The 26,248-nt window shown below is 36.4% G+C and overlaps 1 protein-coding gene across 4 annotated transcripts in view; it reads left to right on the forward strand.

Moving 5' to 3' along the window:
* Nucleotides 1–16,239, forward strand: part of TUBGCP5 (tubulin gamma complex associated protein 5) — a 38,111-nt gene extending 21,872 nt beyond the window's left edge. For 2 of the 4 annotated variants that reach the window (XM_037832792.1, XM_037832793.1), the window contains exons 12-23: nt 220–335; nt 1,573–1,841; nt 2,672–2,870; nt 3,469–3,657; nt 4,185–4,367; nt 8,872–8,956; nt 9,071–9,191; nt 9,675–9,850; nt 10,980–11,105; nt 11,752–11,840; nt 13,998–14,098; nt 15,112–16,239. In XM_037832792.1, coding sequence (XP_037688720.1) covers nt 220–335; nt 1,573–1,841; nt 2,672–2,870; nt 3,469–3,657; nt 4,185–4,367; nt 8,872–8,956; nt 9,071–9,191; nt 9,675–9,850; nt 10,980–11,105; nt 11,752–11,840; nt 13,998–14,098; nt 15,112–15,158 — 1,701 coding nt within the window. In that variant the 3' untranslated portion in view covers nt 15,159–16,239. Of the gene's footprint in view, nt 1–219; nt 336–1,572; nt 1,842–2,671; nt 2,871–3,468; nt 3,658–4,184; nt 4,368–8,871; nt 8,957–9,070; nt 9,192–9,674; nt 9,851–10,374; nt 10,497–10,979; nt 11,108–11,751; nt 11,841–13,997; nt 14,099–15,111 lie in introns of those variants that run through there. The other 2 variants (XM_037832794.1, XR_005216320.1) reach the window with 2 other exon arrangements.
* Nucleotides 16,240–26,248: the final 10,009 nt, after the last annotated feature.

Here is a 26,248-nt window from a genome sequence, read left to right on the forward strand (position 1 = left end):
CCATATTGAGGTTAGTTTTTCGCAAGGATTTGATAATGTCTGATTTGGGACTATTTATTTATTTATTAAAAATTTAAATAAATAAATGAATGAATAAATAAATAAAAGCAACGCAGAAACCCTGTCAGTGCTTTAAAGGAGTTTCAAAAATGTCTAAATGTCCTTGTATCTAGTGACAAGGAATTTCCTCACAGGTAACTCTACACCTTCTCATCTTAGGTCTCCCTCCTGTTCTCTCTCTGGGTAGAAACTGTGCGGCCCTACCTGCAGACTGTGGATGAGTGGATCGTGCACGGGCACCTGTTCGACTGTGCAAAGGAGTTCATCATCCAGAGGTGTGGTCGGAGCTGCATGCAGCATTGGGTTTTCTTGTCCATAAAAATCACCTTCTTGCATTTGTATCAGCTGGTACTGAGACATAGTCATTCAAACGACAGCTGTGTTGTCTCCAGAGGCAAGCTCTGTTGCACTTTTAGAGACAATGTCAGGTTGCCAGGCCATTAAAAATACCTTTTCTAAAATTTTGTCAGTTCACTATTTTTCTTAGCAAATTGCATTTTGAGTAATAATATACTTATGGCTAACTAGTATGTTAAAAGGCACACTGCTTCCAATAAAATGAATTTAGGTGACATCAAATAGCTTCAACTATTCCCATTATAAATTATCAAGAATAATAAAAAATACAAAAATAATGTAAAATATTTTATAAATAATACAGAACAATATATTTATTTCTCAGAGTTTTTATCCAATTAGTTTAATGTTTAAAAAACAATTAATGGAAACCTTAACCCATTTATGATGATTCCTCTTCAGTTAATTGATTGTTCGGAACAGATTATATAAAGTCATAGCACAGTTTTCACTCTTTAATGCAGTTTTAAAGTATGTAATCTGTTTAAATGTATGACTTTTTGTTGATAGCTATCCATTGGCTCATAAGGTCACAAGGATTTGGTAACACGATTTTAGACCTTTTTTTTAATTTATTTTAAAAAAACACAGAAACCTATCACTGTTTTAAAGGAGTTTCAGAAATGTTTAAATGTCCTTTTGTCTAGTGATTTCCTAGAGCTGTAGAAAAGTAACAGTGCTCATACAAGTAAACTGGCATTCCCAGTGAGGAACATGTGGTCTTTAAATCTTGTGTCTAGCACAATGGCCTGTTTCATCAGTCTCACATGAGAACTTTTGTGGACTTGGGATTCTGACTATTTTTCAAGGGTGATGAGTGATCATCCTCTCATTGTTAAAAGCAGTCGTGTTTAAAACCTCATTTTTCTATGAGAAAAAAGAAAGGTAAACTTTGATTCTACTTCTAAAGAGGACAAAAATAGTCACTTACAGTTTTATTTATTTTACTATTACCAATTCAGGAAAATATTCATGCTTACTTAAATTTTACCAACACCACTCAAAGTATTTATCCATTTTTCTATGTTAAACTGAGGTCAGATATTAGTAATTGATATTAGTTTATCTAAACTTAACTAGAATGGATATGGTCTTTGCTTTTGTTATTTTTAAGGAAGAAAAGTTTAAATTTAAAATTTTTTTGAATTTCTGTAGAAACAAAAATGTTCCAGTAAATCACAGAGATTTTTGGTACGCAACTTACACATTGTATAGTGTGTCAGAAAAGACAGAAAATGAGGAGAAGATGAGTGACAATGCAAGTGCAAGTTCTGGTAGTGACCAGGGACCCTCTAGCAGCCAGCACACCATGGTGTCCTTCCTCAAGCCTGTTCTGAAGCAGATCATCATGGCTGGCAAGTCGATGCAGCTGTTGAAGAACCTGCAGTGTGCAGAGAGCTCCACACGCCAGGCAGCAGCAAGAGGTACACACCCCTTCATGCATCTAACCTCAGCATCTTGATGATGTGTCATCCAGAGATACATAATTATTTTATAATTTTATAATTATCAAAGCCTAACGTTTTAATAGATCATACTGCTCATGACAGAAAAAAAGTTTGTCTTCCTTGGGAACTTCCAGCCCTTTGTTTGAAAAGGCAGTGATAATAACTTCCACATGTGTTTTGCTTACTCTTGCTTTCCTAGCACTGGTCCTTTACAAAATAATCCTCTGGCATTTCTTAATGTGGTACAATATTTAACTCCTAAGGACCATTAACATGGCAGATATCAATTTGTTGATGAGCGATTAAGCCTTGATCCTAGATTTTGGGAAAATCTTTATAATGTCTAGTCTTTGTTGATGCAATTTAAGCAATACACTTAGTTTTATTAACTGATTTAACAGGCTTGAATGGTACAGATGTGACTTTGTGGAATATTTCCTTTTTGATGGATTATAAAATATAAAGAGCTGTCCAGATCACTGTTGGAAGCATTTTCTCCAGTGAAATTATGACTCCTATTAGTACAATCATAATGCTGTCATGGTAACTTAACTTTTAAGGATTCTGCTTAAAGTATTACTCTGTTCAGAACAGAAAAAAAACAGCTAATAGTTTGTGGCATTTAAACCCTGAACTTTGCGATTTTTTAACAGAGAACATAAAAATGTTTAGTTTTACAATAAAGGTAGAGAAATAGGGATAGACCCTCATGGGCCAAAGGAAAAATACCAACCCATATTAAAGTGACATTGTTTAATATTATACACCGGAACATAGTTCGCCTGCCTTTTTTCTTTGTGTTTCAGATGCAGAAAGAAAAAGTTTGTACACTCTCTTTTTGGAATCTGTACAGTCCCGTCTCCGGCATGGAGATGATTCCACTCCACATACTCTTACTGAGCAACAGGCGACCAAAGAGAACCTAATTAAGATGCAGTCCATGGCTGAAAGACACCTTGAGTTGGATGATGTTCATGACCCACTGCTGGCCATAAACTTTGCAAGGTGGTACATACCTGTACATTTGAAATGGCAGAATCTGTACAATCTGTACCTATAATTATTTCTGCCAGGTAGAGCTTTCTAGCCTTAAAAAAACCCCTGTAGCATATCCTAGCTCTTCAAATGTGTACCTGAACCTCCTTGTTTTTGTGGGAGTCCACAGACTTGTCCTGTGAGTTTGTTTCTGTGCCTTGAGGCTGTACTGAGTGCTGTCACTCACAGAAGGTGTCAGGAGAGTGCAGATCACCGGCGGGGGCAGGCTCCCTCTGCATAGAATGAGATTTGGGCTCGGGGCACTTTCCAGCTCTCAGGCCAAGAAAATAAGTGATTAATAGGCACAAGGTGGTGCCATAGAGTCGGAGAGTCTTCACTCCCAGAGGTGGCCCAACTGCTGGGAAGACCAACCCAGCTAGTGACCCTAAGGGCAGAAGCAACTGAGAGACACTTGAGTGAACAGACTCAGAGTATATTTGCAGGAGAAAGATTTTCTCTTTTTATATTGATTAGTAATTTTAAGACTGGGTCGATGTTTGAGGTTTGCTCTAAGAGAATTCTTTTGGCAGCAGCTCATACAAAGAAGATTGACAATTTTGTCTTAAAGGTTGTATTTGGAGCAGAGTGACTTCCATGAGAAATTTGCTGGTGGTGATATCTGTGTGGATAGATCATCAGAATCTGTGACGTGCCAGACTTTTGAATTAACACTGAGATCTTGCCTCTATCCTCATATTGATAAGCAATATCTAGATTGCTGTGGAAATCTCATGCAAACTCTCAAAAAAAATTACAGGTAAAAAGAAGTAAATTAGTTTTGGAAACAGCAGTTTATGGTGTTTTAGGAAGAGTTGAGATCATTTTAAAACTGTATTTTCAAATTTTTTTTTTATTAGAGCAGGTAACAGATACGTAATAAAGAATTTTCTTTTGAAAATATCATTTAACCATCACTATTTCCTTAACTATATATTTTTAAATGCATAGAGAAAATGATTGAAAGAAATACCGTAAATATTAACAGTAGAAATTCATCATAGCTGATGGGATTGGAATTAATTTTGTTGTTGTTGCACTTTTATGAGTTTGCCCAACTTTCTACAATGTTATGGAAAGGTAATTATTTTTTTCTGATTATTAAAGTAAAACATACTATTTTTATTATTTAAAAAGTCTTCAAGAGGTGTTAGTAATTCTATTTCACTGAATGTAGAGTGTAAAACCTGTTTCACTAAAAATGGTAGTATACAAAAGCTGGTGTTGATTTAGAGTCCTGTCTTACGAATTTAAGATCTTTCTGTCACTTATTTTCTCCCCGTTCAGGTTGTTGGAGTACTTGCAGGCCATGAGGAATTTTTTCTTAATGGAAGCTGGTGATACCATGTATGACTTCTACACATCAATTTTTGATAAAATAAGAGAGAAAGAAACCTGGCAGAATGTGTCTTTTCTTAATGTCCAACTCCAAGAAGCAGTAGGACAGCGTTATCCTGAAGATAGTTCACGGTAAAATATGAGAGGTTCCTTTTCTTAAAATGTTATAAACAGTGTGCCAAGAACTCTATGAAATATATGTGTATATACACACACTTTTTTTAATCCTTACACTATTTTTATGAATTGTCACTTATATTTACAAATCAGGATATCAAGGCAGAGGATAGTTAAGTGATTTGCCCAATATCACTCACTAAAGCAAGAGAAAATGATGGGATGGGATCCCACGGCCAGTCAGGATGATTGGCCCATGCAAGGTCCAGTGTCCCCCCCATTTGCCACGGCACCTCCATTCTCCATGGGCCTAGTCCTCCAGTGGGTTACATTGGCTTTCTTACTGGGCAGTTATGCGCAGCCTTCTGAGACAGTGCAAGGAAAATCCCCAGGCCTATTGTAGCCTGGGCTCCACGAGTCAAACCCACACTTCCACGAGGTCACACAGCCAGCCCGAGTTCAGGTGGGAAGTGGGTACGTCCTTCCACTTAGTGGGGGAGATGCATGTTTTCAAACTGCCACATTGGCTTAGTCCTAACTGTGGAGCTAACCAGCCGTTCTTCCTGTCTGCTAGTCTGCCTACTAAGCAACTCAGCCAGGTCTCTGGATTGCTGCCACTAGGTTTGTAGAGTAGAGGCTTCATCTTCCACACCACTTGGCTGCCCTTTTTCCTGTTGCATTTCCCTACTTGGCTTTTCCTCAGTGGCCCTTCGAAAGTCATAATAGTGATGATCATATTCACACCTGCTATGTGCCAGATAAGGCATTACTTCATTATCCTCACAATCATCTGGAGGTTACCTATCTTCTACTAACTACAGAGTCCCTCTACTATGATTTCTGTTTTATGGTTTGGGTTGTCTTAGGTTATATAATAACAGAGCCAGAATTGGAACCCAGTCTGACTCCAAGGCTGAGTCCCTATATCTTCTCATACTGGTGTCCTCTCAGCAGATGCCCTTGTTTTCCCTTTCTTGGAGTCCATCGAGACCATTGTTGAACGTGACACTGTGCTTATCCTGTCTCTTCCCACTTCGTCCCAGGTGGCAAGCTCATTTGCATCTGTACCTGGGCTTACCTCTGAGTCCTCTGATCAGGTGGACTCTCCCCATCTCTGAGGACTGCACCATCTGTTGTCTTCTCTTGGCTCTTGCTCCATTGTTCATCCTCAGTAGTGCATTGAGGATAGTGCTCACCCCAGTGCCTGCTGCTTAGGATGCTGTGTTCCTGTGGCTTCACTCTGGAAGAGATGGCAAGTTGACCATCTTTTCTTTAGAGCCAGACTCTCCAGATAGTTGTCTTTACTCATGGCGTCTACTTTCACACCTTCATCTGTCTTCTTCCTACTCTGCCAGGACCTAGGTTCTGATTCTGATGGGCTATTTTTGTTTTTTTGGGGGGGGGGGTGAATTAGGCTTTTTTGAGCCAATATGTATTAGATTTTAATGATTAGTATTCTGTACTTGCTACTTGGAAATTATGTTGATTGTTTTAACTGTACTATGAAAAGTTCTTACCCGAAAGTAGTAAGACATGTACAGTGAACTCCCATGTACCCAGCCTCAGCAGTCATCAACTTTCTGCCATTCTTGATTACCTATCCCCCCCGGTTGGGGAATAGGTGGGCAGAAAGTATTTTAAAGCAGATTCCAGATATGTTGGTTTTTAACACAATCATAACATCATTACCACTTCAAGCAATAATAGCAGTAATCTCTTCATCATCCTAATCCAGACAGTGTTCATTCTGCCCCAAGGTCTCAAATATGGCATTTCACAGACTGTTTGTTTGAATCCGGATCCAGATTGGCTTATATGAATCTGAAAGCGCCTATAATCTTTAGTCATTCTTCTTCCTTTTTCCTTCATGTCATTTATTTGCTTGTACTGATTGTATCTTTGTGGTTTTGTTTAACATGTAACTCTATTCCCTAATCTTGTAAATTGATAGTTTGATTATGGTTTAATTAGATCCAACATTAGTTGCTCTGGCAGGATTATTTTCCTGCTGTGTCATCGGCCCGTCTTTCCACATGAAGGTCATATCACCATCTCTGATAATCATTTACTGTATCCAGTAATTTTCCAATTCATTTAATTTCGTGCCATTCTTTTATTTATTACTCTTGATTCTCCCATAAAAGCAGAATTTTCATCAATTACTTGGTTACGCTAAAATACAAGTCTCTCTCAGTGAACATTTTGATGATAAGACGTTAGTGCCCACTAGACCCAAGAGGGGACCAGCAGGGCTAATTCTTTTCAGTGTCCGTAGAAACTGGGGAATTTTGTTATATGCAATGCAATTCAGTCCATTGTAGTTACTGTTTTTTGTGGCTCAGACCATCCCCACTCTCCAGAGGGAGTCCCTGCACTTGACCCCAGTGTTCTTGGGCAGCCCCCTTGCCTTCAGGACTCTGTGCACTCCCTGCTCCAGGCCTGGAAGCAGACGGTTCTCCCGGGAGCACTGGCTCCATCGATGCAGTGGCTCACAAAGCCCTTGCTCTGGGTGCTAGGGTCTTTATTAGTACTGGACTGTCACTGCTTCTTGACTCTTCCAGTAGAAAGAGCTAGGAAATAGTAGAAACAGAAAAAGCATTCACTTATTTTGAAATTCTCATATATATTTAAGAATTACAGGGTTTCAATTCTTTGATTTTCCTTTGTTTCACTTCTTTTGAATGGTTCCTAGCATATTAACAAAGACATTTATTCATTTTATCCTATAATAAATAGTGATAGTTCCAAAGTAACAGTAATAACAAGCCCAATGAGAATTTAAAATGTCCTCATGATTTTTTTTCTTTTCTCTCTCTCTCTCTTTTTTTTTTTTTTTTTTTTTTTTTTTTTTTGGTACTTTGGTCAAAATCCTGCATTTCAAGTTTACTTAAAATAATCCTCCTTGTGGATATATAACCAACTTGAGATACGGTCAGGTTCATTTGTTTCAGATAATTTTCTCCTTTTGGAAATTGCTTTTTTTTTTTTTTTTTTTTCAAAATTATTTAAGACACCTATATGTTTCTTAAGTCAAAATCATTGTTAAAAAAGGTACTTTTTGGGAAGTCTATCTTCCATTCCTGCCCTGCCTCAGTTTTTTCCTTCCTTAGGTAACCCTTTGTATTAGATTTTATTTATGCCTCCCTGTTTATTTTTTGAAACCAAAGACATGTGTATATTTTCCTTTTTCTTCTCACATGTTACTCAAAAGGTAGCATGCAATGTATATCCTCCAACCTGGTTGATTTTTGTTGTTTTTTTTTGTTGTTGGTTTTAGCATATGTTTAACGTATCTCAGACCTTGCTCCATTGTGGAATAGAGAGCTTGTCCTCACTCCTTTTCTTGCTAATTAGTGCTTTACTGAGTTTATTCAACCATTCTCCCTATTGGTGGACATTTGGATTTCTATAGCCTGGTGCATAACATTTCATATTTTTTGCCAGAGAACCTTTAGAGTATATTCCAGAATGGGATTGCTGGTTCAGAGTGAATACATATGTGATTTTTGTTACCAGATTCCTCTTCATATAGGATATATCTTTTCTAATTCCCACCAGCAAGATGTTAACAGACGATTACAGGCATAAATGCTGAATCTTCTCACTCCCACAAGCAAGATGACTACTACGAGCCAGCACCTAAAGAGTCAGCTACTTTATAAATGACACACTGCCGTTTAAAATGCTGGTTTTAAGGCTTACTCCCCACCACTACCTTTCATTTTTAACTGTCAGTTGTATCCCTTACCTCTCTTACTACCTCTGTACCCTTGGGGACATTACATAATTTCTCAGTAACCATTGATATATTGAGTTGTTAGGATTATATTGGATAAGGCACATAAATGCCGGTGTAGTTCCTGGGATGTTTTCATGTGCCCATTAGTTTATTTCTTTCTACTGAGAATCATATTCAAAGTAGTCTTCGAAATAAATGGATGAAGCAGTGTGTAACACCTTTGCTTTAAAAGAATCCCAGACTCAGCTTGATCCTAGCATGGGAGAGTTCTCAAGCCCAAAGGAGCTACAGCACAGCTCACAGCAGAGGCCACTCTGGCTACATGATCCTCTTCTCAGTCCTCCCCCAGGTGAGAAGGGCAGATCTCCCTCCTTGAACCTGAGCAAAGGGCTCCCTTTTCTGAGACTGTTGCCTGAAATTTACCAGGATTATGTAACAGCTAATTGTTACATCTTCCCTGAGTTCATGTTTTTTTGTTTTTTGTTTTTTTTAGTTAATTGTAACCTGTGAAGTATCTGCTTTTTTATATTACTCTTACTTAAAACTTTTGTTCCTTTTCCTTATTCCTAAAACCAAATTTGTGTTCTGGAAATATATGCTAGAAAATATACATTTATTGGAATGTTTATATTACTTTCATGAAATTGCCATATCCTTTTTTGGAGTATAATAAATAGTATGTAAATTTAATAACGTTAAAATGCCAATTTTTTTTTAAGAGAACAGTTTTTATATGAACCTAGTACTGACACAAGCTAAAACTGAAATTTCTTTATGTAGTCTCTCTATATCTTTTGAAAATGTTGATGCAACTAAGAAGAGGCTCCCTGTTCATATATTAGATGGTCTGACCCTTAGCTACAAGGTATGGGCTGAAAAACATTGTTTTCTATTAAAATTAAAACATGCAAGTAATAGGTTACTGTCTGTTCTAAGTTTCTTTTTTTTGTTTTGTTTTGTTTTTATTTTGTTCTCATAGGTCCCATGGCCTGTGGACATTGTTATAAGTTTGGAATGTCAAAAAATTTATAATCAGGTCTTCCTTCTTTTATTGCAAATAAAGTGGGCCAAATATAGTCTGGATGTTTTACTATTTGGTGGTAAGATTTGTTTTCAACAGGTAAAATTATTAGTTTAATTTTAGTCCTGAAAAAGAAAGTTGGTGGTCTTTGGTCATTTTCTTATGACTACACAATTGTCAGTATGACATATATTTATAACAATAGTTCTACAGACATCTGAATTACCTTCTCTGAATGAAATACTAGGAAGTTGTATGTAGAGATTTGAAATGCAATAACTTGATTAGAATTCAGCCATAATAATATTCTTCTTAGGTTATGTAATTTTTTAATGGTTTTTCATTTATATTTTTCAAGACTGTAAAAATAAAGATGATATGGGGCACTTTTCACTGCTTCACCTTCTAAAGACACTGAAATCAGGACCCATGATCTGCCTTTGTCAGATAGTCGTGCAGTGTCAATAACCTATTCCATCAGAGTTCTCGACTGTGTCTAACGGTGACAGTGGGTTTTAGTGCGTACCCTTTCCACACACTTGTCTCTTCTCATCTGTTGTAGAGCTAGTTAGTACTGCTGAAAAACCACAACTTAAAGGACTGTTACATGAACCAGACACAGTTGCTCAGTTTGGACCACAAAAGAAACCGATAAGACAGCAGATTCATCGTATGTTCCTCTTAAGAGTGAAGCTCATGCATTTTGTGAACAGCTTACACAACTACATCATGACTAGGGTTTGTGTCTGTCCATCTACCTCTGTTCTGTTGCCTTATATACAGCTAATCATAGAGAATGATTTGTAATTAGATTTATAAATACAGAGGATCCCAAAACATACTTAGAGATTATGTCGATGTCAAAATAAGACTTATAAAAATTTTTATTGGAATATGTTTTGTATACCAAAACATATATATCCAGAACACTGTTGTCCTTCCTTTCTGGTCATTCCTTTGGGTGGGCATTTACCCAGAGCTCCTCTTTTGGAATTGCCTTCAGAACTTGGTACACATATATTCCTTTAAATTTCATCAGTGGTGGCCAAACTGCCCCTTGAAAATATCTTCGGTTTTTCGTAACAGCATTGTAAAACCAGTTCTGGGGAAAGTTTTGAAAGAGGTGTTCAAATATTTGAACAATAGCAGTATTATTAGAGGATGGTATTCATTTGTGGTTTAAATTTTGTTCCTAAAAAAAAAAAATCATTTTTTAGCCATTCTGGTATGTAAGTTCTAAAATCCATCTTGTTTTGATGAAGTGAACATTTGAAACCTGTGTTGGGACTTGATGGACATGGCAGAGGTGGTCACTGCTCCCCATGACTTCACTAATGACCTTCAGAAGGCTAGCCTTAAACCCTTAATTGTTAAGAGGAAAATGGTAGGAGTTTAAGTGTTTTCTTTGTTTTTGTTTTCTGTTTGAAGTACACCTATGTTTCTTTTGGACTTATAAAAGCATGTAATTCATAGTAAAAAAAAAAACTCACTGTAATTATTTGTATTGTAAAAATAATACTTGCATTTATAACAAAATCAGATTAAAAAAAAAATCAAGTTCCACCATGCATTTTATAGGATTCTACAATTGACTTTACTTTACTCTCCCTACAAAGAACAGTCTGTTAGCCCAAAGTGAAGCATTCATTGTCTTGTGCAAATGGATGTCCTAAAGGACTCACCCCAGGATCATTTTAGAATAAGAATGCCAAAGTGTTCCATAAAGATCAATACTTTATGAAACTTTACAGATGAAGTTGTTGAAGGATCTCAGAGTAGAAGCAGTTGGTAAAAAAATGTTGTATGTGGCTCACAAGTCCTCAGAGAACAATTCTGCTGATCAAACTTTTCATTTTTCTCTTCAAAGATTCTTCACAGTACAGGGCTGGAGTTTGAACATCAAGTCGAGGAAGCCAAGGATTTAGATCAGTTGATTAAAATTCATTATAGATATTTGTCAACCATTCATGATCGATGTCTGCTAAGAGAAAAGGTACATGAGCTGTCCGCTGGGAACTTGGCCCCTGAGGCAGGAAATGAAGCTGGGCAAAGGAGGTTGTTTATCTCCTTTGGAATTTTATTATTATTAAGCATCTGTTCTGCAAAAACGTTCTTTAAAGAAGGACCGGATGAAATTTGGTTAAAAAATTTTGCCACTTTACTGGAAATAATTTCTAAGAGAAATAGATGAGAACTGTGTTGTGACATTCTGCACTCACTCTGCATTCACTGTGTTATGCTTAGATTCACTGGAAAATCATATCTGCAGTTGTAGAGTAATAGTGGTTTAGTCAAAAGGTGTCCAGTTTAGTGTGAATATATGGCATTAAATAATATGACATCCTTTGGAATTACTTGTCCCGTTTCATTGGTGAACTTAAACAGCCAGCCCAAGAAATTGTCACTTACTCTGTTGGTTCAGCTGTACTGCTAATAACCCCTGTATCGTGGGCACAATAAATGCATGGGCCAGATTCCAAATGAATCATGTTCAGAACCAAGTTCCTTACCTTACACATAGAAGGTATTCTTGGGCTAATGATCTTTTTCTGTGGTCATTTCAATTAGGTAGAAAGTGTTGGTATTAGTTTCCAGAAAACTTACAGAACCCATGTTATATCCATGGCTTCACTTTCCAGGTTAGCTTCGTGAAAGAAGCCATCATGAAGGTGTTGAATTTGGCTCTCATGTTTGCAGACGGCTGGCAGGCGGGTCTGGGGGCTTGGAAGTAAGTACATGATCTTGTGAAGCATCTGTGTTGTGACCATTTCACCTTCCCTTTTGACTGGCTTCTCTATTCACCTAAACTAGGTGGCATCAAGACTTGTTTGACTCCTTTATGAGAAGGAAACGCTAAGAAAAATGGGAAGTCTTTCAATCAGAACAAAAAATATTCTTAGAAGACACTCATGTTGTGTAGATTTTGTTAGGTTTTTATTATGGATACCTTCAACAGACACAGGATTGCTAATCCCCATGTACCCATCACCCAGCTCTGCAGGTTGCAACACAGGACCAATTCTTTTTTGTTTCTACCACACACTGCCACTCACACATGCTGAATTATTTTAAAGCACATTCCAGACACCACGCTAGAAATTATAGTCCAAAATAGTATTTCAGGTGAACTTAAAAGATGTTGTATATTTTACTTTTTAGAGGGTGTGTTACTCGCATCTGTCGTGTAGAAAGGCAGATGCCCTCAGGTCCAAGTACAGTTGAAGAACCAGAGTTCTCCCTCATCAGCAGTGCCATCCTCTACTGTCAGCTCGAATGCAGAGCTGTGTTTCATGTCTGCCTTGTTTGTAAAATTAATGTAATGACAATGCTGCTCTGCCTTCCTTGAAATAAAAATGCAGGTCTGGTTGACAAGGCTGTTATGGCTATAATGTATGCTTAGTACTTGTCCATAAGGAGGTGAGTTCTATATAGTGCTCGTCTAACCCAAAATCTTAACCTTTGAGTGTTTTCATACTCTGAATGCAAAAATTAAGATAATAGGTAATTTCATAATGCAGGGATAAAAACAGGAGTCTTCTTGCTGTCTCAGAGTGTGTAAAACATTTCTCTTTTTGCATAAAAGTCTGGGTTAACTGATGCTTACTGTGTGTGCACTGTGGGATGGGAGAGAAAATAATAACCTTGCTGTATATGCTTTGCTAAAATTGCATGGTTTCAGTTTCTTCAAGAAATAATTTGTGAGAAAAAAGCCAAAAGTAGGGATCCTTAAGAATCATATCAAACCAGTTGCAATTATGGAATTTAACTGAATCCTTATTCACTTTTCTTTTTTTAAAAAAGTATCAAACAGTGTGAAAGATTTGGACACTGGTTATTTGATGATATTAAAGAATTGTTAAATACTGTTGAGCAGATAGTAGTGTGGTTATGTTTTAAAAGAGAGTTTTAAAAATTAGATAAAGAATAGGGTGGGATGGAGGGGATGGAAAGATTTAGGTGTTCTTTTTTGCTTTTATTTTTGTTTTGGAGTAAGGAAAAGGTTCAAAAATTGGTTCTGGTGATGAACGCACAACTGTATGATGGTGCTGTGGATAACTGTACACTGTGGATGACTGTAGGGTGTGTGAATATATCTCAAACTATTAAAAAAGTAAATGAATAATGGGGGGACGAGGGGAATGGGATGTTTTGGATGTTCTTTTCTATTTTTATTTTTATTTTATTTTTTGGAGTGATGAAAATGTCCAAGTGATTGTGGTGATGAAAGCACAACTGTATAACGATACTGTGAACAGCTGATAGTACACTTTGAATCATTGTATGCTATGTGATTATATCTCAACAAAATTGCATTAAAAAAGGGAGTGTTTATCTCTAATGTATACACACTGAAACATTGAGACTGAAATGCTATGACGTCTCAAATTTACTTTTAAGTAACATGATGAAGGGTGGGAGGGGTATAGGTAAGGTTGGCTCTGAGTGGATGATGGTTAGTAGGTGGTGTATACATAAAAGTTCATTGTGTAATTCTTTCCTGTGTATGTTTGATATTTCCTATAATAAGTTTTTAAAAAATAATTTCAAAAGTTAGGGTTTTCAAAAGAATATATGCTTGTAATAAATAAAATACGGAAATATATAATGAAAAAGGGAATATCCCCAATTATCCTAATTCCAGAATTAAATATTTTCCCCCAAACAGCAGAGTTTTCATATCCCAATGAACTTTTTCCTTAGGACACTTTGAAAATTTTGTTTTAAAGTAGGGTTTGTAATTCTGTATTTTATTTTCTAATCTGTAGACTTAAGACTTTAAGTAATTTAAACAAGGTAAATTTGAAGTTACTCCCAATCATATTTTATTGCCTGCCTAATAACCTTATGTAAGCCTTACTTAAACTGAAATTTACTTTCTTTTTAGAATGGAATCTATAGAGAAGATGGAGTCAGATTTTAAAAACTGCCATATGTTTCTTGTAACCATTTTAAACAAAGCTGTCTGTAGAGGCTCCTTTCCCCATTGTGAGTATATCATGTTCAATTATTACTACGTTTATATTTTCATATAGCTAAATCTACATGCTGTTGTACTGATCCCTTAAATCCTATAAAATATTAGACTATTTCACCATTTTCAAACCTGAAAAGCCCCTTGGCTGTTGTATCATGCCTTGAATAGTTTTTCTTAGAATTACACTGGAGTGGGTGAATATGAAATCTAAAGCATTAAGTCTAATGATCTTGCTTTCTAGTATCACATTCATTACACCAGTGGATTCCTTAAAACTATTATTAAATAAAGCACATGGCAGAGTAGATTTCTGGCACAATTTACCACTATTTAACTATTCCTTTTCAAAAGATAAGAGGTGTATGTTTGGGTTTGTTTTTGTTGTTTTTTCTTTTTAAACTCCCAAGCTGCCTCTTATCTCAAAGAAATGTGGGTCTGGTAGTGAGAACTCAGAGTATAAAGTAGACAGAGAGAGGAGCAGACAAATGTCCAAGTAGTACCTCTGCATAGTTCTTTTTCAGGAGAGTATGCACGGTTAATCTCTTCCCCATTTGTGCATATTCAAAATGTGTTACATTTACTAAAAGTAGTTAAATATTTTAAAAATGTGTTAGAACTATGTTAGAGAAATTATTAGTGTATTTGACCACTTTTGCATTTGTCAATCTTATGCAAGTAGATTCCATTCTTAGGGTGGAATATGGCATTCTGTTTTTGAACTGATCACAGGTTTTCTGACATATGAAACAAATGTGTTTTGTTCAGTGAAATGCCTAGATTTTTTGCTTTTAAAACTAAAAAGTTATCTGAAATAGAAATAAATCATATTTCCTTTTTAATTTGTATTTAAATGAAGGTTGTCATCTTTAATATATAAAAATAAATATAATATATAAGCCATAAAAATAATTCGATTTAAAATAGAAAACATCTTTAAATACTTTTCAGTTTTTAATTTATTAAAGTCTTCTTTAAACATTCTCAAATAGTTAAATTTGTTTTTTTAACCTTATTTTTTCTACAGTGGAATCTCTCACTCTGTCACTCATGGCTGGCATGGAACAAAGTTAAATATCTTACAATGTAATAAATTCCTTGAGAATTAATCCTCATATATTTACATTTCCACTGTGTACATTTGAGAAGTGGAAATATTTATTTTGATCTGTTTTTCAAAGCTGTTGTCTGCTGTCCACACAAATGGATTGTAAGTATTTTCCCTGGAGATTATTGTATAATATATATAGGGTTATATGTATAAAATTGTATAAATAATGCAAAGTGTATATAAACTGTTTACACTTAAATTTCCTACCTTAAGCTATAAATTTGTAGTAATGACACATTTAAATGTGATATCTTTTAAAAATGTAGTTATTGATAACTAAAAAATAAATTACATTAAAGCGTTTTTAATGCTGTTATTCTCCTTTTACCGCTATACATCAGTTATAAAAGTTTTTTTATAGACAGTATTACATGCATCTGAAAAGTATATGTATTTTTATGTGCCTGGTAAGTTCCAAAATATAAAGTAGCTTCAACCAGTATCACTGGACCTAACATGCCAACTTCACTTAGGATCAGCTGTTGGTACATACTATTGTTTGGCATTTATGAGCCAACCATTTATATCTTAAATAAAATTATGGTTACCATTCAGTTTTTCCACATTTTTAATATATATTTTTATACATATTTTTATAATCCATATTTGTTCTTCTCGGCATATCGCTAGCACTTATGACTCAGCACTGTATTTACTACTTAGTTCTTTTCTGAAAACAACCCCTTAAGGTCCAGATAGCCTTGAGAGCCCAGAATGAGGGCCCCTTATGGACCAACCTGCAGCAGTAGCTTTCTTGCACGCAACCCCTGAGAACAGCCCCACCTGGGAACCTTCCCATATCCTGCGCGTTACTCTGAAGTCTCCAAAGAAGTTCACTGGGAAGGTCTCTAAAAACCTGGGAATGAATATCTATCTACAGATCTCAAGAAAATGGTGCTGTGTAGCCCCACAACTGTTAGATATGTGAAGCCTCTTGTGTCCTGGTTCTGTAAGTCAAAATCCTGTAGAAATTGATAGGAACATCTGCTCCCATATGTCTCATAATGAAGTCTGCTTTTAAACAGTGATGGCCTGGCTTTTTTCAATAAAGCTCTTTATATTTAATAAAGATCACATGTCAACATGCCAAAACACCTCTTTCATAGACTGAACAGTGTTTCTAAACCTGGGATAGAAGGCAAGTTTATTTACAGCATATTTACATTTTAGGAATGGAAATACACTCTATCTGTATTTGCCCTTTTCTCATGACTCTTTAGAGTTTTTGAGTGAAATTTAACAAGTTTAAATTGGGGGATGAATAGGCTTTACAAACAAACTGGTTGATTTCTTCAGGACGCTGCCCCTGAGACAAGTTAGACATGCAGCATGTTTGTTAGGAAGTGACCTGTGGAAAGAAGGGAAGGGGAGACTGAATGAGCAGAAGTAGCCCTGCAGCGTAGATAGCTGGGTTGCTTGTTCGTTTGTCCTGCATTGGGTCAAAATGATTAGGTCCTTATCTGTGTTCATCAATCAGTGGATGTGCATCCCCAGTAAGAGCATGACCCCTGTAGCTGAGGCAATCTCAGGAGCATCTCTAGCTGATGCTGAAGGCTGTCTACTGACAGGACTCTCAAGTGGGAACAGTAATTCCTTGAGCTGGGATCTGGGCAGCACTTTGTGTCATCCACACTCGCCAAATGATTCCTGGTTTTTCTAAATGAGAAGAATATGTGTCTTATTTTAGCACTAAAACTAAGAGCTGTTCCTTGTTCAGAAAAGACCGTGATTCATTAAATGGTCCTGTCCTATGTGTGAAATCTTTATTTTACTTCATTTATCCTTACAGTTCTGTTTGGATTTTTGAAAGATGCTATATGTTTCCTATCTTTTAAAAACAATAATTCTGTAAAAATCAATTTGGCAGTTCCTCAGAAAGTTGAAAATAGAATTACTATATGCTCAGCAGTCCCACTTTGTGTATAACCAAAAGAATGGGAAAGCAAGGACTCAAACAGATATTTGTATGCCGTTGTTTATAGCAGCACTATTCAAAACAGTCAGAAGGTGGAAGCAACCCACAAGTGTCCCTCAACAGATCAGTGAACAAAATGGTGTACACACACAGTGGAATACTCAGCTGCATAAAGGAATGAGGTTATGATAGCTGTGATGACATGGATGAACCTTAAAAGATACCATGTTGAATGGCTAAAGCAGATTTACAGGTTGGGGCAGGAAAGGGAAGGGGAGTTAATGGGTGCAGAATTTCTCTTTGAGATGATAAAAAAGTTGGGGTAATGGATATTGGTTATAGTAGCACAGAATTATGAATTAATTGATTCCACTAAATTGTGCACTTGAAAGTGGATAAAGTGAGAAACTTTTAGTTGTATATTTTCCTACAGTAAAAGTGTTTTTTTTTTTTAATGCTTAAAATGTGAGCCATGAAGTATAGTAAATGCTTACAAGCAAAATAAGATGAAACTTGACCAACTTGAAAGAAGTTTTAATGTGTTTTATTGTTGGTGTTGTATCTTTGATTTGGTTTGGGGCATTTTTAACTGGATGCTCTCATCCAATAATTTTTTTAAAATTTTTATTGAGATTGTTCACATACCATACAGTTATCCAAAGATCCAAAGTGTACAATCATTTGCCCCTGGTACCCTCATACATCTGTGCATCCATCACCACAGTCAATTTTTGTTCAATTTTTAGAACATTTTCATTACTCCAGACAAGAAATAGACGAGGAAAAAAAGGAAACTCAACTCCCATATCCCTCATCACCACTACCCTCCGTTGTTGACTCGTAGTATTGTATAGCATGTTACTGTTTGTGAAAGAACGTTGAAATACTAATTATAGTATATAGTTTGCAAAGGTATATATTTTTTCCCTCTATGCCCCTCTATTATTAACTTCTAGTAGTATTGTCATACATTTGTTCTGGTTCATGGAAGAGATTTCTAATATTTGTATGGTTAATCACAGACATTGCCCACCATAGGATTCAGTTTTATACATTCCCATCTTTTGACCTCCAACTTTCCTTCTGGTGACATACATGACTCTGAGCTTTCCCTTTCCACCACATTCATGCACCATTCAGCACTGTTATTCTCACAACATGCTACCGTCACCTCTGTTCATTTCCAAACATTTTAAGTTCATCCTAGTTGAACATTCTGCTCATACTAAGCAACCACTCCCCATTCTTTAGCCTCATTCTATATCTTGTAACATATTTCATGTCTATGATTTTACATATTATAGTTAGTCCCTATCAGTGAGACCCTAAAATATTTGTCCTTATGTGTCTGGCTTATTTCACTCAGTATATTGCCCTCAAGTTTTCATCATCAACCCATTTTTTTTTTTTTAAGATGGTTTGGTTCACACACCATACATTCCATCCTAAGTAAACAATCGATGGTTCCCTGTATAGTCACATATTTATGTGTTCACCACCTTCACCACTATCTATATAAGGGCATCTACATTTCTTCCACAAAGCAGGAGGAAGAGTCAAAGAAGGTAGAGAGGCAAAAGAAAAAGAAAAAAGAAAGGAAAAAAAAAAACAAAACATGACAGCTAGGAAGCAGCAAAAGGAAAGATAACCTTAAATCAAAGTAGGATAAAGAGACAACACCAATGCCAAGTGTCTCACACCCCTCCGCTATACCCCCCCATCTGCATCTACCTTGGTATATCGCCTTTGCCACATCAAAGGAAGCATAATACAATGATCCTGTCAACCACAGTCTCCAGTTTACATTGATTGTACCCTTCCCCCAATGCCTCCCAATTTTTAACACTGCAAGGTTGACATTCGTTTGTTCTCCCTCATGAAAAAACATATTTGTACATTTTATCACAATTGTTGAACACTCTAGGTTTCACCGAGTTACACAGTCCCAGTCTCCATCTTTCCTCTTTTCTTCTGGTGTCCCACATGCTCCCAACCCTCCTCTCTCAATCATATTCATAGTTATCTTTGTTCAGTGTACTTATATTGCTGTAGTACTATTTCCCAAAATTGTGTTCCAAACCTCTCACTCCTGTCTTCTCCTATCAGTCTATAGTGCCCCCTTTAGTATTTCCTGTAGGGCAGGTGTCTTGTTCACAGTCTTTCATTGTCTATTTGTTGGAAAATATTTTGAACTCTCCCTCATATTTGAAGGACAGTTTTGCTGAATATATGATTTTGGTTGGCAGTTTTTCTCTTTCAGTATCTTAAATATATCACACCACTTCCTTCTTGCCTCCATGGTTTCTGCTGAGAGATCCGCACATAGTCTTATTAAGCTTCTTTTGTATGTGAAGTATCACTTTTCTCTTGCTACTTTCAGGATCTCTCTTTGTCTTTGACATTTGATAATCTGATTATTAAGTGTCTGCTTGGAGTATGCTGCACTTCTTGGATCTGTGATTTTATGTCTTTCATAAGAGATGGGAAATTTTCATTGACTATTTCCTCTATTATTGCTTCTGCCCCCCTTTCCCCTTCTTCCCCCTCTGGGACACCAATGACACATATTCCTTTATTTTGTTTTGTCCTTAAGTTCCCGGAGATGTTGCTCACATTCCTCCACTCTCCTTCCCATCCACTCCCCTGTGTGTAGTCTTTCAGGTGTTCTGTTCTCCATTTCCTGAGTGTTCTCTTCTGCCTCTTGAGATCTACTGTTGTGTGTTTCCATTGTGTCTTTCATCTCATGTGTTGTGCCCTTCATTTCCTTAGATTCTGCCAGTTGGTCTTTCAAATTTTCAGTTTCTACCTTATGTATGCCCAGTGTTTTCATCATATGGTTCAGCTCTTTTGCCATATCTTCCTAAACTTTTTGAATTGACTTATTATTAGTTGTTTCAATTCCTGTATCTCAGTTGAAGTGTAAGTTTGTTCCTTTGGGCCATAACTTTTGTTTTTTTTAGTGTAGGTTGTAGTTTTCTGTTGTCTAGGCACCTGACCTCCCAGGCCACCCAATCAGGTTTTCCCAGATGAGAACAAACTCAGGTCACAGAAGGAGGAAATATTCAGTATCCAGTTTCCCTGATGGTGTGTTTTAGAGGATTGACACACCTTGTGCTTTTCTGCCCAGCTGGTGGTGCCTGTCAGCCTGTCACTCTGGGCTTGGGTAAGGGGGTGTGGCCCATGGCTCTCCTCCCCCAGGCTCTGGGGTCTGGTTCTGAATGGAAGGCAGGTAGTAGAGCTGGGCCTCTCTCTTTCTTCTTTGGGAAGCTATGCCCCCTAGAGAGAGGTCATTTGCATATAAATAAATTCTTTGTTTCTCTGAGTCTGCTATCTCCACCCTTGTCTGGGTCAGAGTGCTATGATTTTTAAATGTCTGAGGCTTTCTCTACTGCAAAGCACTGTGAGCCAAAAACGGTTGAGGCTTTCTCCATTGAGCTGCCCAGGTTGATAGAGAAAGGTACAGAAAGCCTCCAGATTCACCTGTTGGCCAAAGATAGCACCCGATCCTCTGGGCTCCTTGTCCTGAGACAGATATGTCCCCTGACTCTCCCAAGGTCAGTAGTCACCAAAAGCCTCTGTCTGCTTGTTGGGGATTCACTGTCTGTATTGAGCAGTTAACATTAAAACCCCAGTTGGAGCTGGGCTGAGTTGTAGTCACTTGTTCAGAGAGTGCTGCTCTCTAGCACCATGAGGCTTCCATAAGTGAGGGGCTCTCAGATCTCGGTGTGGGTCTTCAGTTTTTGCTTATGGATTTTATGCTGCAATCTCAGGCATTCCTCCCAATTCAGGTTGGTGTATGATAAGTGGACAGTCACATTTGTCCCCCCGCAGTTATTCCAGTTTATTTACTAATTTTTCTGTTGTTTATGAATTGTTCCAGGGGGACTAACTGGCTTCCACTCCTTTCCATGCCGCCATCTTCTTTCTTCCCCCTCCAATAATTTTTTAATTGTGGTAACATAAAACAAAATTTCCTATTTTAACCTATGTATTATGTGATAATTCCCCATTCCCTCTCTCCCAGGCCCCAGTAACCTCTAGCCTACTTTATGTCTCTATTAATTTGCTTATTTTAGATGGTTTTGTGTAAGTGGAATCATACTGTATTTGTCCTTTTGCATCTGGCTTACTTCAAGGTTCATCTATATATAACATGTATCAGAACTTAATTCCTTTTTATGGCTGAATAATAGTCCATTGCATGTATATACCACATTGTTTATCCATTGATCTGCCAATCATCTGTTAATAGGTTGTTTCCACCTTTTGGCAATTGTGAATAATGCTGCCATGAACATGCATGTACAAGTATCTGTTTGAGTCCCTGCTCACAATTCTTTTGCATATATACCTGGAAGTAGGAAGTAGGATTTCTGGGTCATATGGTAATTCAATTTCTTAGTTCCAGAGGAACTGCCAAACTATTACCATTCCATTAACTTTTCCATGTATTTTTTATTATTTATAATAATTTTCAAGGAGCTTGGAAAGAAAATTTCCTTTTACTAAATTTTTTAAAAAGAAGAACAGCATAGAATAAAAATGTGGGGTCAGCAGTTAGATATTAGGAAGGTCTTCTGCTTGTTATAGCAGTACTGGGAAACTGTCTTAAAAATTTTCCACTTTGGATTTATCCTCATAATTCTGTCAATTTTTGCCTAAATAGTGGAGAAAAGTTTGTACATACCAGTATTTCAGCCAAAACTCCAGAAATTCTGTTTTGTTTATGGATATGGTTTGAATTTGTCTCTGTGTCATGACCTTGAATTTAGTATTGGAGACTCAGCCACAACTGATTGTAATGGCATTCTTTGAAACAAATAATATTTACAGTATTTTCTGGGTAATCCTAAAGATAGAATATCTTGCTTTAACCTTTGAAACTCTTGGACACACAATGTGAATGCCAACTAAATGTAGTTAGAGCAATTAAGTCTAATTTAGACAGCATGTAAGATACACTAGAAGAGTTAAGCGAAACAAAAGATCTTCAAAGAGTGAATGATAGTCTTTGGAGAAAAAGAAAATTTACTTTGGACCTATGCCATCCATGTGTATTCCATATGAACTCTTGCTGCCTAGTGATAATGTTAGCTAAAGCTTAACCAGAAAATTATAATAATAATGATGAAGAAATGGTTCTTTCAGTGAAAAAACTGCTAAATGTGAAACATGCAACAAAAGTCATATTCTAATAAAATATAAGAAAATCAGAAGAAGAAAATGAAACCATTTGCCTAGGCAGAAGATTCATTAACAAATAATTCTGCAACTAATTTCTGTTATGCATTCTGATACTGTAGCAATTAAAGAAAGATTAAACAAAGTGGGCAACCTACTGCTATTTTTTTAAACATTCCAACATCAGAAAGTGTAAAAGAATTTTTAGAAAATTTGTGTTGCTCAAGATATTGCTTTAAGTGATGGTGAAAATTGATATTTATGTGATAAAACTAAAATATTTTGTAGTACTTTGGTGACTTTCACATGTTCTCATTTTAAGGTTTTGCTATGATTCATAAAATTTATGTTTCAATTCTTAAAAATTTATAATTTGCATACCAAAAATTCACCATTTCAAAGTGTACAATTCAAAGGTTTTTAGTATATTCAGAAGGTTGTGTAACCATCAACACTCTCTAATTTTAGAACATTTTCACCACCCCAGAATCAAGTTCGATACCCATTCATGTCACTCTCCATTACCCCATCTGTTCAACCTCCGGCAACAGCTAATCTACTTTCTGTCATCAATTTACTTGTTCTGGACATTTCATGTGAATGGGATCAAACAATCTGCAGCCTTTTGTGTCTGGCTTCTTTCACTTAGCATAACGTTTTCAAGGTTCATCCAAGTTGTAGCACGTAGCATGTGGCATGAATAAGTATTTCATTCTTTTTTATGCCTAATAACCTTACATTGTATATGTATGCCAACTTTTGTTTATCCATTTATCAGTTGATGGACATTTGGGGGATAATGATTAATGCTGCTGTGAAAATTCATGCACTGTGTGAACAGCAAGTCCTGTCAATTCTTTGGGGTATATGCAGAGGAATGGAATTGCTGGGTCATATGGTAATTCTATGTTTAACTTTTTAAGGACCCACCAAGTTTCATACCTTGTCTTTTCTATTGCAGATTAATGCATGTAGCAGCATCTCTTGTTTTCTCTTTCTCTTGTGGGTTCCAGTGACTTTCAGCTTCTGGCTGCTCCCTCTGCCTTTCTCCCTCTCTGTGACCTGCTCTTTAAGGCCTTCAGTAATAGGATTTACACTAATTCTGCTAGGCCACACCTTAACTGAAGTAATCTTCTCTCTCAGCTCCTGTGCATCCTTGCTTGTTTCTCCCATGGCATTTCTCTCTAAGCATCTGGTGTCCTCTCTTAGCTTTTGGGGGCAAAATCTGGATTTCATCTCTTAGCTTCTTTCCAGGTTCTTGTTTCAATGGCTGTCTCCAAAATGTCTCTGAGTATTTTCTCTCCAAGCATCTCTGAGTTTTCCTCAAAATGCCTCTGCCTTTTATCCTCTCATAGAAGATGCCAGTAAACTAATTAAGACCCACATTGAATGGGTAGGGTCACATCTCCATGGAAATAATCTAATCAAAAGGCCCCACCCACAATAAGTCTACACTCACAAGATTGGATTTTCCAACTCGGCAGGTGAACCCACTGCCCTCCCCTGTACATAAGACATGACTCCCAGGGGTGTAAATCTCCCTGGCAATGTGGGACGTGACTTACGGGGATGAAACTGGACCCTAACATTGTAGGATTGAGAAAGTCTTGACCAAAAGGAGGAAGAGAAATGAAACAAAGTTTCAGTGGCTGAAAGATTTTGAATAGAGTTGAGATGTCATTCTGGAGGTTATTCTTAAGCATTATATAGATATCCTTTTTTAGTTTTTAGTATATTGGAATAGCTATAAGGAAATACCTGAAACTGTTGAACAGCAACCCAGTAGCCTTGATTTTTGAAGATGATTTTATAACTATGAGGCCTTCATGTTGTGACTGCAATTGTAAAAATCTTGTGGCTCACACTCCCTGTATCCAGTGTATGGACAGATGAGTAGAAAAATGGGAATAAAAATTGAATAATAGGGGGGACAGGGGGTGGGATGTTTTAGGTGTTCCTCTTTACTTGTATTTTTACTTGTTTTTATTTTTTTTATTTTTATTTTATTTTATTTTTTGGAGTAATGAAAATGTTCAAAAATTGATTTTGGTGATGAATGCACAACTATATGATGGTACTGTGAGCAATTGATTGTACACTGTGGATGATTGTAGGATATGTGAATATATCTTAATAAAACTGAATTTAAAAAAAAGAACATGGCTTTTCTGGGGTACATAATAGATTCAAACCAGCATGGATAGTATTGCCATCTAAACAATATTAAATCTTCCAAATCTGTGAACACAACGTAGCCTTCATTCTTCTTTATTTAGGTCTTCTTTAATTTCTTTCAGTAATGTTTTGTGTTTTGCATTTTACAAATCTTGCTCTTCTTTTGTTAAAAATGTCTAGGTATTTTATTCGTTTTCATGTTCTTATACATGGAATTTTCTTTTTCATCTTATTTCAGATTGTCCATTGCTAGTGTATAAAAACACAACTGATTTTTTTAAAAAAAACTTTATTTTGAAATAATTTCAAATTTACAGGACAGTTGCAAAAATAAATCAAATGCTGTACAGAGAACTCAAACTTAACCCCTATCCAGATACCAAGATCCACCAACTTTTAATGTTTTGCCACAATTGCTGTTTCATCTATCTTTCTGTTTTCTAAATATTTGAGAATAAGTTATATACATCATTTTCTTGAACTCTAAAGATTCCAGGAGCATTTCATAAGAATAAGTATATTCACTTAGGTATCCACCTAAAATGCAGCAATCAAGTTCAAGATATTTAACATTGGTATAAATCTTACAGTCTATATTCCAATTTTTTCATATGTCATAATAATGTTCCTTTGAGCCTTTCTCTTCCCTTATTAGATCTCATCCAGGTTCATGTATTGCATTTAATTATCATTGTCTCTTTAGTTGCTATTTTCTTTAAAAAAATTGTGTTATATATACATAACACAAACTTTCCCATCTCATTCACTCCCCAACATACCATTCAGGGGTTACTCACTTTCACAATGTAGCAGTACACTTACCACCATCCATTACTAGAACTGCTCATGGACCCTTGGATTGCCTCCACCCCCTGGCCACTGTGATCAATGCTGCTATGAATATTTGCGTAAAATATCTTTCTGAGTTCCTACTTAAATTCCTTTGTGTCTATACCTAAAAGTAGGATTGCCAGCTCATACAGTAGTTCCATACCTGACATCATGAGGAGCTGCCAAACTGTTTTCCAATGTGTATATTCATATCTTTTGTTAAATTTGGGAAGTTTCTGCTGTTGCTTATTGGAATATTCTCTCCATCCTTTTCTATCTTTCTTCTCCTTGTAGACTCCAACAATGCATATATCAGTATGCTTGATGGTGTACTACAGGTTCCTCCAGATCTGTTCACTTTTCTTCATTCATTCCTCTTTCTGCTCCTTAGACTGGATAATTTCATTGTCTTATCTTCAAATTCACTGATTTTTTCTTCTACCACCTCCAGTCTTCTGATGAAACCCTCTAGGGAATTTAACATTTCTCTTACAGTGGTCTTCAGCTCTATTTTGTTTTTTTCCTAATTTCCATCTCACTATTGATATTCTCTTTGTGCTCATCTATCATTTCCCCAATTACCTTTAGTTCTTTTTCCATGGTTTCCTTTAGCTCTTTGAGCATATTTAGGACCATTTTAAAAAGTCTTTGTGTTGTATGTCCCAGGTCTGGTCCTCCTCATTGATAGTTTCTAATGCTTTATTCTTGCCTTTTGTCTGGGACATGACTTCCTATTCCTTTGTATGTTTTGCAATCTTTCATTGAAACCTGTACATTTTTGATACATCAGTGTAGTTGCTGGAATTTAGACTCTGAGGCATCTGTTCCTTATGCTTGTATCCAATTAGTTTTATGACAGAGCTTTCCATGAATGCTAAGAACTAACCTAAAAAGAAGAAACAAAAATGAAAATATCTTTCCTACTCTCTGCAGATTGGCCTATGCAAGTGC

This window comes from Choloepus didactylus, chromosome 4, assembly GCF_015220235.1.
Source record: "Choloepus didactylus isolate mChoDid1 chromosome 4, mChoDid1.pri, whole genome shotgun sequence".
Taxonomy (NCBI): domain Eukaryota; kingdom Metazoa; phylum Chordata; class Mammalia; order Pilosa; family Megalonychidae; genus Choloepus; species Choloepus didactylus.